The sequence below is a fragment of the Bubalus kerabau genome, chromosome 17 (assembly GCF_029407905.1).
Source record: "Bubalus kerabau isolate K-KA32 ecotype Philippines breed swamp buffalo chromosome 17, PCC_UOA_SB_1v2, whole genome shotgun sequence".
Classification (NCBI taxonomy): Eukaryota; Metazoa; Chordata; class Mammalia; order Artiodactyla; family Bovidae; genus Bubalus; species Bubalus kerabau.
In genome coordinates this window covers 29,312,352-29,330,415 of record NC_073640.1, presented here as the reverse complement: position 1 = coordinate 29,330,415, position 18,064 = coordinate 29,312,352, and the positions used below count along the sequence as shown (strand labels likewise).

Sequence of the window (18,064 nt, the reverse complement as noted above, 5' to 3'; positions counted from 1 at the left end):
GGAAGGACCAGTGCTGAAGAGTAAAGATGGCTGGTGGTGTGGTGGGAAGAGGATGTCCACGGCTCCTGGCTGGGCTCTTGCTGCTTACTGGGCAGTGCAGTGGGGCAGCAAAGATCTGCCTTCAGGAGCACCTGGATCAGGGTTCCAGCCCTGGGCTCAGCACTTGTTGCTGTGTGACCTTGAGCAGTTGTTTAACCTCACTGAGCCTGTCTCTATCTCTGGAAAATGAGGGGAAACAATAATTTCTTTCTCGGAGTTGTTGTAAAGAGTAAATGAGATAATAAGATAATGTGTATAATGTGGATGTTGCAGTGCCTGGCACAGAGTAAGCACTCAATAAATAATAGCTATTATTAGCTACAACATTAAAAATTTTTAATTGTGGTAAAAAATAATATAAAAATGTACCATCTTAACCACTTTCAGTGTACAGTTCAACAGTGTTATATGTATTCACACTGTAGTGCAACAGATCTCTAGAACTTTCTTATCTTGCAAAACTGAAACTCTTATGTTTTGATTTTTAACCCATATTGAGTTGATTTTTGTATTTGGTTTTAGGTAAGGGTCCAATGTCATTCTTCTATAGTAACACTTTTATGTTGAAAATTCCTCTTACCTATTTGTGCCCATTTTCTCTTCTATTAAAAAAAAAAAGGTAGGTTAAGAACTTTTCTATTCAAGATACCACAAAGAAAATTAAAAGACAAGCCACAAACTGGGAGGTTTTTTTTTATTTTACAACACAGATAACTGATTCCTATTCAGAATACTTCTATAGGTCAGTAATAAAAAGACAAATGTCCTCATAGAAAAATGGGTAAGATGCATAAAAAGGAATTTCACAGAAGAGGAAGCATGAATGGTCCATGAATATACAATAAAATACTCAGCCTCACTGGTGCTCAGGAAAACGCAAATCAGCATCACTATGAGGTATCAATTTATACCCATTAACTGGGCAAAAATTAAGAACTCTGATGATGAGGACTCATACATAGCAGATAGGAGAGTAATCTGGTACATTCTGGCAGCATCTTGTGAACTTGAGCACTCACAGAATTTACAAGCCAGCAATTTAACTTTCAGGTGAAACTTCCCCAAGAGAGATTCTTAAGTAAATGATTCAGATATGAACACAAATATGCACAGTGACAATGTCTGTAACAGAAAAAAGGACTGAAAACAGACCAAATGTCCAGTAATGACAGAATGCTTATAGAGATCGTGGCATGTTCCCAGAATAGAGAGTCATTCAGCAGTAAAAATGAACTGCAAAAACATGGGTGAAAGTTTAAATGTAAAATTGAGTGAAAGAAACACGCATGTGGCAGGGTATTATTTTTGCAGAGTCCAAAACCAAATCAAAACAACATACTCATCAGATATATAAAACAAAGGGACTGTACACCTGAAACTAACACAACTTTGTAAGGCAACCGTACTTCAATAAAATCTTTCTTATTATTGGAGAATAACTGCTTTGCAATGTTGTGCTGCTTTCTTCCATACAATGAAGTGAAGCAGCTGTCAGTGTCCATACATCCCCTCCCTCTGGTCTCCCTCCCGCTGCCTCCATCCGGCCCTCTAGGTCCTCACAGAGCACCGAGCCGAGCTCCCGCCCACTAGCTGTCTGTTCTGCACATGCTAGTGTATATATGTCAGTGCTACTCTCCCAGGTGAAAAACATTTTTTAAAGAGATAATAAACATAAAACCAAGATCATGGTAACTCTGGGGGTGGGGGCAGCAGGAAATCATGCAGAAGGAACCAGAAGCATTGATAATTTTCTAGAACTTGAGTGTCTGGAAGTTCCTGTGTGTTCTTGTTATTATAACACTTCATAATCTAAAGATATGTTACACTAATTCCTTTCCATGTATTAAATGTAACATGATAAAGAGTTATTTTACCAGTCTGGAAAGCAGTTAATCCTTATGGGCCCCATCAGCCCTAAACCACTGGGTAGCAGCTACCAATGTAGGGAGACGATAAGAAACTCTCCATTCCTCCACCATCTGTTTATTCTGGGAAGAATTTGGAAGGGGCAGGCATGATGCTGTCTTTGAAGCCTCCAAAACAAATCCTGGGCACAAAACCCAGACTGGAGGCTGGAGAAGAGGTGAGAAGAGGCAGAGAACAATCCTGTGGACAGGAGAAAGAGATCTGGGTAAACTGTGGCTGACTTGGCGCCCAGGCCACCCTCAAACTGGGAAAACTGGCTTGCACCTTCCTGCACTTTGGCCTGAATCAGACAGGGAATGAGTGGGCCATCCAGGAGACATTTACGGTCCATTACACTTCTAAGAAGGGAACAGGCATGGCATCACTGAACAAAGGGGCCCCCCAGAGAATAATACTGAGAAGTCATCCCTACATTAGTTCTCCGTCTTTGGCTTTCCTGGGTTAAAGGCCACCTCCGAGGCCTGAAGACACAAGCTCTTTCCTGAGAGATTTATTTTACCGCGTGAGTCCCCAAGGGACCTTGCCACGTGGTGTGGATGAGATTGAAGGAGGTGGATGTGCTTGAGCCATAATTAAGCAAGGCAGTTCATCCACCTCCATTAACTCAGCTAAACGCTTGACTCAACAGATGCATCTACGATAAGCCAAGACTTTTTTTTCCCTATGGTTTCTTTGACTTTTCAGCAGCAGCAAAGCCTTTTCAAATCACAATGGTCTGTAGAAATAAGTCTTTCAAAATGGAGTGAGGTTTTTCTAGTTTTTATTGATTTCTTTTAAAGATAACTTACAGGGCTTCAGTGGTAAAGAATCTGCCTCCCAGTGCAGGATACACAGTTTGATCCCTGATCCAGGAAGATCACACATGCTGCAGAACAACTAAGCCTGTGTGCAACCAAGCCCATGAGCCTGTGTTCTAGAGTCTGGGAGCCACAACTACTGAAGCCCGCATGTCCTGGAGCCTGTGCCCCGCAACAAGAGAAGCCACCGCAGTGAGAATCCCAAGTACTGCAACCAGAGAGGAGCCCCTGCTCACCACAACTAGAGAAAAGCCCACATAGCAACAAAGATCCAGAACAGTCAAAACAAATACATACAATATACATAAAATAAATACATACAATATAAACAAAATAAATAAATTTTTTAAATTTTTTTTTAAATAAATTTTTTTAAATATAAAAAATTTTTTATATATTTTTTAAAAATTTTTTAAAAATAAATAAAAATGCCTTAAACATGGGAGAACATTGATTTTCACTGTTGACTATACATAAACATGGTGTATCGTGTTATATGGTATGCTTTGGGGTTTCCCTGGTGGCTCAGATGGTAAAGAATCTGCCTGGGTCAGGAAGATCCCCTGGAGAAGGGAATGGCAATCCACTCCAGTATTCTTGTGTGGAGAATCCCATGGACAGAGATGCCTGGTGGGCTACAGTCCATGCGGTTGCAAAGAATTGGACACAACTGAGCAACTTACACTTCACTTTTACTCCCTGCAAATCTTTGAAACAATCTGAAAATTCAGCCAGTAGAACCTTCTGAAATGTTGATCAGGGGCTAAGTTGGCTCAAAACCTCAGAAAACACTTCCTGACTGCTCAGTGACTGGAAGAGAAGCACTTTACTTAATTTTTATCTGTCCTCTTGGATGCAGAAATGCGTGAACATACAATGCTAAATTAGAAAATGACAGTGTCTTTTGAAAGGTTTTTTAAATGTTTTGCTCTTGAACCTAAGAGATAGCCAAGCGCCAAGCCCTCTTGTTCCCATTAAGATAAAGCCACTCTCCGGGAACAACCTCTGTCATCTCTCCCTCCAGTGACCCCAACAATGGTAGCTTTTGACCACTGGTTTCTTTTTTCAAGCATCAAAAAATGCCTCCTCGCTACACGTTTCTTTCAACAAATCACACCATCTTTCTCTCACCTGTCTCGTTTGCTGCACCTACATCTATAACTTTTAGGTCCTCATCTGCTTTCCTGTTTTTTCCCCTCACGGGCTTCCCAGGTGGTGCTAGTGGTAAAGAACCCGCCTGCCAATGTAGGAGACTTAAGAGTTGTGGGTTCGATCCCTGAGTTGGGAAGATCCCCTGGAGGAGGGCATGGCAACCCACTCCAGTATTCCTGCCTGGAGAATCCCATAGACAGAGGAGCCTGGTGGGCTATAGTCCATGGGGTCACAAAGAGTCAGACGTGGCTGCATCGACTTAGCATGCAGCACTGCTTTCCTGCAGCCAAATAAACTATCTTCAGGAAAGGATTTTAGTCGCCCAGAAAGAGAGTAATGCAAATCATGCAAGAATCAAAAAAAAACTTCTGTCTCAAGGGTGATACAGGAGCAGAGAATGTCACAAAGCTATAAACCTCTGGGATTTTTTTTTTCTTCTTTTAAATTGGCCATAGGTGGGAGAAGACTGCAAGGATGAGCTGGTTCTCTGCACTCCCTTTATGGGTTCTGAAACAGCAGCAGGTCCCAAGCACTATTTTCAGAGCCATGCTGACATTTGTTAATAATGTTGGTGTATAAAGCCAAGCTCATTTTAAACTAATTTAGACACAAAGAAAATTAGCGAGTATGTGTCAGAATGGAAAGGGGAGAAAATCAAGTTACTGCTGTCACAGAGAGAAAGCGAAAATCTTGAGGTAAATGAAAATGGCTGTTTCCCATTAGATGCAAGGACAGGGGGAAAAGTGAAAATTTCAGGTGAAAAGCAAATCCTCTCTCCCTTCTTGAGGAGCCCACCGACAGCTTGCTCCTGAGCAAGCCCTGCTAGGCTCCTACTTGGCTCCAGTTATGCACCCAAGGAAAAGACGCCTTTTCAATGAGCCTACCTTCTGAAATTAACAGAGGGAAGAGTCTGATGCTGTTTTGTTTGTCAAAACTGCTCTCAAAAATGACTGCTCCCAGGGCCTTCCCTGGTGGCCCATTGATTAAGACTTTGTCTTCCAATGCAGCAAGGCTGGGTTTGATCCCAGTTGAGGAGCTAGGATCCCACATGCCTCACAGTCAAAAAAAAAACAAAAACCACAAAACAAATATTATTGTAACAAATTAAATACAGATTGTAAAAATGGTCCACATCAAAAACAAATATTCCTCCCTAAATACAAAGTAGAAGCTTGGATTGGATTCTGGAAGAGTAAAAGGACATAAAGTCTGGTGAAATCTGACAAGCCTGTGACTTAGTTAATGGTACTTGATAAATGTACCACGATTGTGTAAGATGTTAGGGAAAGCTGGGTGAAGGATATAGAAGAACTCTCTATATTAGTTTTACAACTATTGTATAAGTCTGAAATTATTTTCAAATAAAAACGTTTAATGAAATGATGCCCCTTTAGTTGACTTGACTCTGATCTCTGACAAATAGGATCTGGCTTCTGGATGTGGTCTCCTGTGCATTGGGCTTCCATTCGATCCTTTGGAAAAACCAGAAGCAATTTTCTGGCCAGCCAAATACCTTCCTTTAGCTCTCAATGCAGGCAACAGGAGAGCACACCCAGGAAGGAGAAGGTTCGTTTCGTGTCCTAGAGGAAGGCTGCTTGGCAAGCAAGCTGTGTCTGGCTGTGTCTCATTGCACTGTGCACTCATATGCACTCCTTTAATTAGCAAGGCAGAAAGGCAGAAGCCTGGAAAAACCAACAAAATGAGCTCAAACAAAGACAGGCTGGGCCTGTCACCTGTGTTAATCATCTGCTCTCATTAGAGGGTAGCTGTATATTTTCTCAGATTTGCTCTTGATTCCCTATATATTTTATTCACTACTCATTAATGATGGAAGATTTATTATTCATTCAAAATGCCACTATCAAGAATTAGCAAGAGAATTCCAAATTGTAGACACTTTTCTTTAGGTTCAGGGCATTCAGTTGTCTTTTAAAAACTGTTTCTATGTGCAGTCAATATTGAAAATTTCAGTTTACCTACATAAGATAAGGACTAATTAAAGTTAGGGGAAGCCGGGTTTCCAGAAGAAATTAAGGTTCTTGGAGTAATTCTTATAGTTTAAGCATCTAGCCTATATTTTGTGCAACAAGTTACTTCAAGTATAGATTATTCTCTTGAACACAAAGACACCTACTTTCAGAAATGCATGTATGGCCTCCACAATTATTTTCTTTTGCCAAGATCAGTGTAAAATATTTTTACTTAAACACAATTGTCTGTCTCAAGCATAAAGATGAAAAGCTTTCCTCATATTTCTTGAAGGATGGTGGAACAGAAAAATAACAGAGAGACTCAGAGTGGGACTAACTTCTGTATGAACTTGAATGAGAGGCTCATATTCCTGCATTCCAGTTTCACTATGTCAGACACAGTGGTTCCAGAAACTTCTCAGGTTCAGTGGTTCAGAGGTTCAGTGGTGCTGAGAGATTAAAAAGAAGGTCTCTAAAATGCTCAGAAATCTCTTAGACGGTGAAATTTTTATTTAAAATGAGGAACAAGTTATTTCTGCTAAATAAGCAGAAAATTCAATACCCAATCACTGGGGTAAAGACAGACTTTTAACAAATGGTACTAGTATGACAAGCGTAGGAAGTCAAGAAACACCTGGAGTGACAGGCAAATTTGGCCTTGGAGTACAGAATGAAGCAGGGCAAAGGCTAATGGAGTGTTGCCAGGAGAACGCACTGGTCATAGCGAACACCCTCTTCCAACAACACAAGAGAAGACTCTACACATGGACATCACCAGATGGTCAACACTGAAATCAGATTGATTATATTCTTTGCAGCCAAAGATGGAGAAGCTCCATACAGTCAGCAAAAACAAGACTGGGAGCTGACTGTGGTTCAGATCATGAACTCCTTATTGCCAAATTCAGACTTAAATTGAAGAAAGTAAGGAAAACCACTAGACCATTCAGGTATGACTTAAATCAAATCCCTAACGATTATACAGTGGAAGTGAGAAATAGATTTAAGGGACTAGATCTGATAGAGTACTTGATGAACTATGGACAGAGGTTCTTGCCATTGTACAGGAGGCAGAGATCAGGATCATCCCCAAGAAAAAGAAATGCAAAACAGCAAAATGGCTGTCGGAGGAGGCCTTACAAATAGCTGTGAAAAGAAGAAAAGCAAAAAGCAAAGGCGAAAAGCAAAGATATACCCATTTGAATGCAGAGTTCCAAAGAAGAGCAAGGAGAGATAAGAAAGCCTTCCTCATTAATTGGTGCAAAGAAATAGAGGAAAACAATAGAATGGGAAAGACTAGAGATCACTTCAAGAAAATTAGAGATACCAAGGGAACATTACATGCAAAGATGGGCACAATAAAGGACAGAAATGGTATGGACCTAACAGAAGCAGAAGATATTAAGAAGAAGTGGCAAGAATACACAGAAGAACTGTACAAAAAAAATCTTCACAACCCAGATAATCACGATGGTGTGATCACTCACCTAGAGCCAGACATCTTGGAATATGAAGTCAAGTGGGCCTTAGGAAGCATCACTACGAACAAAGCTAGTAGAGGTGATGGAATTCCAGTTGAGCTATTTCAAATCCTAAAAGATCATGCTGTGAAAGTGCTGCACTCAGTATGCCAGCAAATTTGGAAAACTCGGCAATGGCCACAGGACTGGAAAAGGTCAGTTTTCATTCCAATCCCAAAGAAAGGCAATGCCAAAGAATGCTAAAACTACCACACAATTGCACTCATCTCACACACTAGCAAAGTAATGCTCAAAATTCTCCAAGCCAGGCTTCAACAATACGTGAATTATGAACTTCCAGATGTTCAAGCTGATTTTAGAAAAGGCAGAGGAACCAGAGATCAGATTGCCAACATCTGCTGGATCATTGAAAAAGCAAGAGAGTTCCAGAAAAACATCTATTTCTGCTTTATTGACTATGCCAAAGCCTTTGACTGTATGGATCACAATAAACTGTGGAAAATTCTGAAAAAGATGGGAATACCACCTGACCTGCCTCCTGAGAAACCTGTATGCAGGTCAGGAAGCAACAGTTAGAACTGGACATGGAACAACAGACTGGTTCCAAATAGGAAAAGGAGTATGTCAAGTCTATATATTGTCACCATGCTTATTTAACTTATATGCGGAGTACATCATGAGAAATGCTGGGCTGGATGAAGCACAAGCTGGAATTAAGACTTCCAGGAAAAATATCAGTAACCTCAGAAATGCAGATGACACCACCCTTATGGCAGAAAGTGAAGAATAACTAAAGAGCCTCTTGATGAAACTGAAAGAGGAGAGTGAAAACATAGGCTTAAAGCTCAACATTCAGAAAACAAAGATCATGGCATCCAGTCCCATCACTTCATGGCAAATAGATGGAGAAACAGTGGAAACAGTGGCAGACTTTATTTTTTTGGTCTCCAAAATCACTGCAGATACTGGTTGCAGCCATGAAATTAAAAGATACTTACTCCTTGGAAGAAAAGTTATGACCAATCTAGACAACATATTAAAAAGCAGAGACATTACTTTGCCAACAAAGGTCTGCCTAGTCAAGGCTATGGTTTTTCCAATAGCCATGTATGGATGTGAGAGTAGGACTATAAAGAAAGCTGAGCGCAAGAGAACTGATGCTTTTGAACTGTGGTGTTAGAGAAGACTCTTGAGAGTCCCTTGGACTGCAAGGAGATCCAACCAGTCCATCCTAAAGGAGATCAGTCCTGGGTGTTCTTGGAAGGACTGATGTTGAAGCTGAAACTCCAATACTTTGGCCACCTGATGTGAAGAGCTGACATTTGAAAAGACCCTGATGCTGGGAAAGATTGAGGGTGGGAGGAGAAGCGGACAACAGAGGATGAGATGGTTGGATGGTATCACCAACTCAATGGACATGAGTTTGAACAAGCTCCAGGAGTTGGTGATGGACAGGGAGGCCTGGCGTGTTGCAGTCCATGGGGTTGCAGAGTCGGCAACTGAGCGACGGAACTGAATTGATGACAAGAGTGGCCTTTTTCTGACAAGGGAGGGTTTTGAGTAGAGAAGTAATAAGCTCTGATTGCTTCTTTGTTGTTTTTTTTTTCCTCTCTGTACCCCCTGGCATGAGGGGATCTTAGTTCCCTGACTGCTGGTGTTTAGTCACTCAGTCATGTCCAACTCTTTTGCAACCCCATGGACTAGAGCCCGCCAGGCTCCTCTGTCCATGGGATTCTCCAGGCAAGAATACTGGAGTGGGTTTCCATGCCCTCCTCCAGGGAATCTTCCCAACCCAGGGACTGAACCCAGGTCTCCCTCATTGGGAGTGAGGAGTCTCAACCACTGGACCACCAGGGTAGTCCCTGATTAAACAAGACCACTCTGGCTGCTTTGGTAAGAAGAATCTGAAGGCTAGGGGTTGGGGTGGTGAATAATGCAGGGAGGCAGGTGGAAGGTGGCCACAGCCATTCCAGACAGGAGTGGAGGTGGGGAAGATGTGGGCAGGTTCTGCCAATGTTTTGAAAGTTGACCCAAAGGATAAGGAGAGTAAGAGAAAGATGGCCAAGGTTCTTGTCACAAGCAGTAGGGAAAGATGGAGTGGTCAGAAACAGAGATGACAGAGAGGACAAGAAGAGACTGAGAGTAAGATCAGGGCTTCAGTTCTAGCCACATGGGATCAGATGTTGAAGGGGAATGTCAAGGTGGTTGGCTGCAAGTCTGGAGTTTAAAGGAGGTCTGGAAAAAAAATAAAATAAAGGAGGTCTGGACGGAGATGGAATTTGGGGGTTGTCAGTGTACAGTATTCTTGCCTGGAGAATCCCAGGGATGGGGGACCCTGGTGGGCTGCCGTCTATGGGGTCACAGAGTCGGACACGACACAGCAGCAGCAGCAGCAGTGTATAGGAGGTGGGATTTAAAACTTGACAAATGACACTGGAGAGAGTCAGAATGGTTAGGAGAGGTCCAAGGACTGAGGCTGGAGCTGTCCAAAACACAGAAGTCAGGAGAGTGCAAGGAACTGACCTAGGAGACCAAGCCTCCACTCCTCTCAGCAGCCCAACTTGTACTTCAATGAAAAGCCTGAAGATGGTGAGGTCTTTTGTATATAATTAAGGCCAGAATTACCTGGGGAAAGAGCCTTTAAGAGGAAAGAGTGTACATCCCCCCTTGATTTTTATTGACTGGGGGATTTTTGTAGAAACTGACGCCTGTGGTCAGCGATTTGTTTTGTAAGTGAATATTGAAACACTCCAGTCAATAACATTTGGGTAACAAAAGACATATTAATATATCTCTAGTCAATAAATTGTTAAGAGTTATTTGGTATTTGAGCCAATTTGTTCACTTAAAAAAATTCACCTCTTTGAAGGCACCAAGACACTGATTTGGGGGCTGGTTGTGGAGAAGAAGGTTTGGAATTAACAGCCTGGAAGGCAAATCTGGTGTTGGAGAAGACTCTTAGAGTCCCTTGGACTGCAAGGAGATCCAACCAGTCCATTCTGAAGGAGATCAGCCCTGGGATTTCTTTGGAAGGAATGATGCTAAAGCTGAAACTCCAGTACTTTGGCCACCTCATGCGAAGAGTTGACTCATTGGAAAAGACTCTGATGCTGGGAGGGATTGGGGGCAGGAGGAGAAGGGGACGACAGAGGATGAGATGGCTGGATGGCATCACTGACTCGACGGACGTGAGTGAGTGAACCCCAGGAGTTGGTGATAGACAGGGAGGCCTGGCGTGCTGCGATTCACGGAGTCGCAAAGAGTCAGACACGACTGAGCGACTGAACTGAACTGAAGGCAAATCTGTAATTTGGAGATGGGGCTTCAGAAGCTCCTTGCAATATAATTTGTTCAGAATTTAAAATGAAATATATTTTGCATGTGCGTACTCACATATTCTTGACATGTGGCCTCTGAGCAAAAAATTGTCTCTAATAAAATTAAAAAATGGTACCAGGGACTTCCTTGGTGGTCCAGTAGTCAAAGACTGAGCATCCACTCCAGGGGTCATGGGTTCAATCCCTGGTCAGGGAACTAGGATCCCAAATGCGGAGTGGCATGGCCAAAAAAAATGGTAGCAGCCTTAGGATTGACTTTACAAACAAAGCTGTCTGTGAATTCAAAAATTAAATAATATGCTTTTCTCACTGACTCAGAATTATCTCTGGGAGCCCGGGCTACATGTGAATGCTGTGACATCAATGGGAGTCCCTCTGCTCTAGGACACAGCCCATCCCTATAGGGAATGTCTCCCATATTTATGAGTATTGTGCAAACAAAAGAGCAGTTGCTAAAACATGGATTTATTTGGGCATTACTGTCAAGTATGATCAAAGATAAAATTCTCTGAGAGCTTTGTCTGATCATCTGTAGTACCAGAGTTCCAGAAATAGCACTTGTACAGAACGTATTCACGTGCAAAGTGGATCATTTATTTAGCACCAAAATCAACCTTTAAAAACATCAGTTCCATCTTAAAACAGGCATTTAAAAAACATTTCTGACATTCTAAGTTTGCATCTAGACATCTGCACAATCTGGAGACCCAAATTCCACTGTGATTTCCACTGACAAAGGTGATTTTCACCGGCTGTGGGAAGCTGGGAGCGGAGCCATGGCATGGAGGTAACTGTCCTTCAAAAGGTCCAGTGGGTCCCAGGAATGCTGTTTCCTACTCTGCTGAGGTTTCCCCCTTGATCTCCAAGGAAAGAGTTTTGTGGTTGCTTACAGAGACTCTTGGTAACTGGTCAGGAATCCACTATATAATCATATTGCAAAATTTCTTGAAGAGGAAAAAACCATGACCGAGGTCTCTTGCCCACTCACGTCTGCCATGCTAAGCTCCTCAAACAGAGCTCTTAATCAGCAACAACTGAAGTCCTGATCTCCATGTAAGAAGGGCTGGTTAACACCCTTTAATAACTACTTTGCAATTCCAAAGGACTCTCTGACAGCTTTCCTAGGGAGGACATGAGGTAACTGAGGATCTCAGAGGCAAAAACAAGCTCAGTTTAACCATTTCCGGTCTAGGCTGACTGTAGAGTTCTGTGAAGTCCAGTGTATGAGGCCCTCATCACAGAAAAGGAAAACAACGTCTTCTCTTTAGTAAAAGCCAGGCCACTCATCGGCCTTTCCCCTTTTCCTTCCTTATTCTTGGCATTGTTTTTGGAAACTGGGTAATTCCCCATAGGAAGGTGGCAGGAGATACTTATAAGGAGGGCCAGCATCTCCGGGGGTACTGTCCTTTGTACAACCACAAGGAAGATGAGGCAGTTCAGCTCAAGAGGATGTCTTATGAACAGGCAGGGAAGGTCCATTTGTACCCATCCTTTGGAGCTGGTGAAACCGGACATCGAAGGCTGTCCAAACTCCCAGGCACAAGGAATCCCGGTTCTAACTCTATTGCGATGTATGTGTTAATGATCCTTCTTTATGAAGGACCCTGGCTGTGGGTTCCTGGGTTAAGGACGCCTAGGCTGTGGGTCGGCAGGTAGAACAGTCCTGGAAGACTCAGGGGCCAGGAACACCCCCCAGCATGTCGTTTCCCCACCAGATCATACCACTCCTGACACTGCTACAGGGAATAAGCCACAAGATGGGACATGATTCTGGCCCTTTACAAGGTCAACTTGGCTCCTATCAAGGACGCACGGAGGGATAAGCCTACAGGGAGAAATTCTGTGTTCTTCTGGCCTTCAGTCTTCCATGTCAGTGAATTTTCTCTTTGCGTAGTTCTGAACCAGGTTGGAAGCTGTGAGCTGAGATGCCTGCCCTTTCTCCCAACACTGAAAGTCATTCAGTCCTTTCTGCCCTGTTTGAAACAAGCTTCTCTCCATCTCGTCTAGCCCGGCCACGAGTGCTGACGTGTCTTCATTGTAAGCGTTCTGGGAGGAATCCATGATGCGGCGGAAACGTCCAACAAATGTCTGAAGAAGAAGTGCCAGAGAGAAATCAGATACATTTTTTTAAAATCCCTGAACACTTAAAGGCAAGAATCTGGTTTGGGACTCAGTCAGAAGGAGGTCTGAGCCTCCTCTGCCTATCGCCAGTGATCAACCATTACCCTTTTCTTATTTCCAGGATTTCCTGTTGGTTCCAACTCTTGGCAAGCAAATATGCAGAGCAGCACACAAGTCATAGTTACATGTATATATAATAGGCAAACACAGCCTAACTGTAGGCTGACCTAGAATAACAATACACTGATCACATAAATCATACACTCCCCTGGGTAAGAGTAACATCTGGTGGCCGGCACGGCTATCTCCTGAGTCCTGTGCAATGCCATCGGTTTTCATGTCAATTACTTGCCTGCAGGAGAGAATGGGAGATGTCGGCATTCTCTGGACTGTCAAAATGCAGGAGCTGGGAGCCGAACCCATAGAAATGTGGTCCCATTTTGTGGAGGTCCACCACGTTGGCGTCTGCACTGAACACAGTCCTCCAACCCTCCTGGTAGATCTTGGGAAGTTCCACTGAAAGGATCCGCCGCTTGTTGTCAAACAGCCCCTTTGCCAGCCACAAAGGGAGTTCAAGCTTTGTGCCCTGTATCACACAGGATTGTAGGTTTTAAAGACAGGTAACATAGTAAATGTGTTACTATGCACGTGACCTGAGGGAATGAATGAATATCAGTACTGCCTGTTCTCTCTAGGGGAATGACTGCCAAACACAGAAGATGTAGTTGTGACTTAAGAAATGAACCGTGTGGGCTGAAGTTTTATGTCATGATGGAATGGAGACAGAAAAAGCATTTATATACCAAAAACAGAGTGAAGAACAAAAATGTGACGCAAAGGGAAGGTTTTCCTAACTAACGTAAATAAAAACTACCCAATTGCAGACAACAGAAAATAGAAGGATGGAAAAAATGTTATGCAAACAGTAACCAAAAGAAAGAAGCATTACTAGAGATAAAGAGGGACCTTTGATAATAAAATGGTCATTAAATCTATCAGAAAAATAGAAATATCTGTCTAAATCAACAGAAGTAAAAGGAAAAATGACAAATCCATAATCATCATGGGAGATTTTAACATATCTGTTTTTGATAAATGAGAAGTAGCAAACAAAAAAATCAATAATAACACAATCTAAACAAAACAAATAAAAACTTCACCTAATTTACATATAGATTATGTACTGCAGACCATGACTTCACAATATCAAACTTTACAAGCACATTGCTGTTGTTTAGTTGCTAAGTCATGTTCAACTCTTTTGTGACCCGGTGGACTGTAGCCCGCCAGGCTCCTCTGTCCATGGGATTTCCCAGGCAAGAATACTGGAATGGGTTGCCATTTCCTTCTCTTGGGGATCTTCCTGGCCCAGGAATCGAACCTGAGTCTCCTGCCATGGCACATGGATTTTTTACCACTGAGCCACAGGGAAGCCCTTTCAAGCACAAACCGAATGGTTATCTTATGCTGAGGTTTAGAGCAAATGCTAACTTTCAGAAAACTGAAATCATTCAGACTATGTTGTTTGGCCACTGTGGAACTAAGCCAGAAATCAAAATCCAAACTGTATGTAGCAAAGTCCCCAGATGTTTGGACCTAAGCACCAGTCTTCTCAATAATTCATGAGTCAAAGAAGAATTCACAGTGAAAATTAGAAAATCAAATTAAAACTTGTGAAATGTAGTTAAAGCTACAGGAAAAGCACAGCTAAAAATGTAAAAAAGAAAGCTGAAAAATCAATGACCTAGGTACCCATCTCAAAATGTGAATGGATGCAAGAGAACAAAGAAAATTAAGCCCAAAGAAAATAGAAGGAAAGAAATAATTAAGATAAGAACTAAATGACCTAAAAATGAAGGTACAAATGAGAAAGCTGACAGAGCCATTATTTAGTTCTTTTAAAAGACTGCTACAAGTGATAAACTCCTAGTGAGACTACTTAAGAAAGAGATCATAATTTCTCAGTATCAAGAATAAAAAGCAGGACCCAGCTATAGTTGTACAGATGTTTAAAAGATAGTAAAAGGATATTTTGAACAACACTATACCACTATATTTGAAAATTTAGGTGAAACAGTCAAATTCCCAGGGCGAAAAAACCATGTACCAACAGTAAAACTAGAATAGAAAATCTGATAGCCCTGTGTCTATGAATGAAACGAAATACGTCAGTAAAAACCTTCCTACACAAATCTCCCATGCAGAAGAATCCTAAATAGTATATGTAGACATTGTGCCCTCAAAGAAGGGGACCATAACTCCCCTCTCCTTAAGTACAGCTGTACATAATGACTTCCTTCCAGAGAGAACAGTAACTTTACAATGAAAACAGAGTAACTTTACAATGAAGAATCCTGACAAACCTCACATAGCTCAAGTGATCAAAGTTCCTATCAACACAAGTCATGCTGATGGCATGTACCCTTGTTAAGATGTGGTAAAAATGGCACTTTACCTCTATGGTCTCCCGCCTCAAAACACAGTCTAATCATGAGAAAACCAACAGACGAATCCCAAACGAGGAATATTCTCAACAGAATACCTCGCCAGCACTCCACAAAATTCATGGTCATTAAAAACAAGGAAAGTCTGATAAACTGTCAAAGCCAAGAGGAGCCTAAGGACACACAATTACTAAATGCACTTTGGTGTCCTGGATGGGAACCTGGAACAGAAAAAGGACATTAAGTAAAAATGAAGGCAATATGAATAAAATATGGATGGTACACCTCTGTTTATCAGTGTGTCAGAGAACCAACTAATTAACTACTCTAATGGAAAGTCAAAAAATAATGTCTAAATGTTAAAAACTCAAGATAAATTTAAGAACATTGATTAGAAATATGGAGGTGAATTTTGAAGAGACTATGAAAAAAGGAGACAGATCCTGTGGAAATGGAAAGGATATGAGGGAGAGCAAGGCAGGGCCTCCTATTTTTTTCTATAAATCTTTGGGTATTATTTGGCTTTTTAAACTTTGCATATGTCTCACTTCGATAAAAATAACTCAAAACAGACCAAACAAAAATGCCCAAGTGAAGAGGAACTAAAAAAGCCTTTTGATGAAAGTGAAAGAGGAGAGTGAAAAAGTTAGCTTAAACCTCATGGGGAAACAGTGGAAACAGTGTCAGACTTTATTTTTGGGAGCTCCAAAATCACTGCAGATGGTGACTGCAGCCATGAAATTAAAAGACACTTACTCCTTGGAAGGAAAGTTATGACCAACCTAGATAGCATATTCAAAAGCAGAGACATTACTTTGCCAACAAAGGTCTGTCTGGTCAAGGCTATGGTTTTTCCAGTGGTCATGTACAGATGTGAGAGTTGGACTGTGAAGAAAGCTGAGTGCCGAAGAATTGATGCTTTTGAACTGTGGTGTTGGAGAAGACTCTTGAGAGTCCCTTGGACTGCAAGGAGATCCAACTAGTCCATTCTAAAGGAGATCAGTCCTGGGTGTTCTTTGGAAGGAATGATGCTAAAGCTAAAACTCCAGTACTTTGGCCACCTCATGCGAAGAGTTGACTCATTGGAAAAGACTCTGATGCTGGGAGGGATTGGGGGCAGGAGGAGAAGGGGACGACAGAGGATGAGATGGCTGGATGGCATCACCAAATCGATGGACATGAGTTTGAGTGAACTCCGGGAGTTGGTGATGGACAGGGAGGCCTGGAGTGCTGCAAATCATGGGGTCGCAAAGAGTCGGACACGACTGAGCAACTTAACTGAGCTGAACTGAAACAAAACTTGGGTTAAATAGGAAATTAAAAAATAATCATTATGGGACTTTCCTGGTGGTCTAGTGGCTAAGGCTCCAAGCTCCCAATGCGGGTGGGGGGCGGGGGCCGGTTCCATCCCTGGTCAGGGAACCAGATCCCACATGCCAAAACTAAGGGTTCGCATGTGGCAACTAAGACCCCCACATAGCCAAATAAATATTTAAAAATAAGAACCATTACAAGCCATGTTCCTGGGACAAACTCGAATTTGAAGTCGTGCAGTTCTAAGTTCGAATCCCAGCTCACCACTTAAGACCCTGGCACCCTGGCCAAGTTACTCAACATATCTGGGCTTCAATTTCTTTATGTGTAACAACATCTGACTATAGGGTTGTTAAAGAACTAAGGGGTAATAGATCCCAGCACTAAAAGCTCTCAGGAACTGGTTGCTGATGCCATCATCATTTCAGGAACGAATATAGCAATTTGCTGCTCCCAGACATCATTTGCTCCTACAGAAACCAAAACTGTTGTTTTGCTTTAAGGCAAAAAGTAATCGCTTTAAGGCAAAAAGTAATCGGTTTAAGGCAAAAAGTAATCAGAACCCTGGTCCGTAGGCGCCGATCCTTAAGCATCAACACACACCGAGTGAAAACACATTGCTGAATTTGGATAGTTTCAAAAAAGAAATCCGTGTTGGAGGGAGCCTGACGACCCAGTATAAATTTAGTTTCCATAGGGGTCGCGAAGGCTTGGGGGTGGGAGTGGGGCGCGCAGCGAAGAGGACTCAGCGCTCGGCTCGGCCTCCCTGTACTGTAAAACTACAAATCCCAGGGGGCAACGCGCCCGGTTACGCGGCGCCCCAAAGCCCGCAAGTCCTACTCGGAGTTGTAGTCTTTCCAGACGGGATCGCTTACCTCCGGGATAGCATTGTCAGTCTCGGCCCCTCCGCTCCGGTCTAGGAAGAAAGCGCCGAGGCGCGGCATGGGGATCTCCGTGCGCACGGAGAGCTTCTCGTGGGACATCAGAATGTCGTCCAAGGAAAGAAAATTCTCCTCAGGACCCAGCGCACCCGACTCCACCCGGAAATAAGCCTCGGACATGGCGGCGGCTTGAGCGTCTTCGTTTCCACTCTCGTTGATTCGGGAGACCTCCGGGAGTCAGGGATGTAAAAGGAGGAGGCGGCTGAGGCTGGTCAGGATTGTGAAGGTTGAGGAGGTCGCTGCGGCAGCCAGATTGGATTCAAGCTCTTTTCCCGCGCCCGCGGACGGGCCAGACAGGAGCAGTCGATCCAGGCTGGTCTGCCCAGACAGAAGCAATCGACAAAGTCTGCGGATTTGGTTCTGCGCGACCCAATGGAGGAGGAGCAGTACTTGGCTCCGCCCAAAGTGTTTTTTTCAGGAGTGTAGTCCGGGGTGAGAACTTGAAATAAAACTGGAGATTGCTTTGAAGCTGCAAAATGCATTTGCACTAGACCGTGGTCCTTTAAATGTTTATATGAAATTTAAAACACTTTGCAACACA

General features: G+C 42.7%; 1 protein-coding gene across 2 annotated transcripts; it reads right to left on the bottom strand.

Annotated features, from left to right (window-relative positions):
• Window positions 1-11,275: 11,275 nt before the first annotated feature.
• Window positions 11,276-17,812, bottom strand: GINS3 (GINS complex subunit 3). Of its 2 annotated transcripts, XM_055552586.1 has the most exons (3): window positions 17,458-17,808; window positions 13,177-13,410; window positions 11,276-12,791 (listed from the first exon to the last, which is right to left on the bottom strand). In XM_055552586.1, exons 1-3 carry the CDS (start codon window positions 17,641-17,643, stop codon window positions 12,561-12,563), a joined length of 651 nt encoding a protein of 216 aa, XP_055408561.1. In that variant the 5' UTR covers window positions 17,644-17,808; the 3' UTR covers window positions 11,276-12,560. The 2 variants fall into 2 exon arrangements, with proteins under 2 accessions (XP_055408561.1, XP_055408562.1); XM_055552587.1 differs by lacking the exon at window positions 13,177-13,410 and having other exon boundaries at window positions 17,458-17,812.
• Between the last annotated feature and the right edge of the window lie 252 nt (window positions 17,813-18,064).

Coding starts and splice junctions, on each gene's coding strand:
- GINS3 (XM_055552586.1), bottom strand. CDS start 17,643: ATGTCCGAGGCTTATTTCCGGGTGGAGTCGGGTGCGCTGGGTCCTGAG. Junction 13,411..17,457: donor CTGACAATGCTATCCCGGAG/GTAAGCGATCCC, acceptor TGTGTGATACAG/GGCACAAAGCTTGAACTCCC. Junction 12,792..13,176: donor TCTCCCATTCTCTCCTGCAG/GCAAGTAATTGA, acceptor CTTCTTCTTCAG/ACATTTGTTGGACGTTTCCG.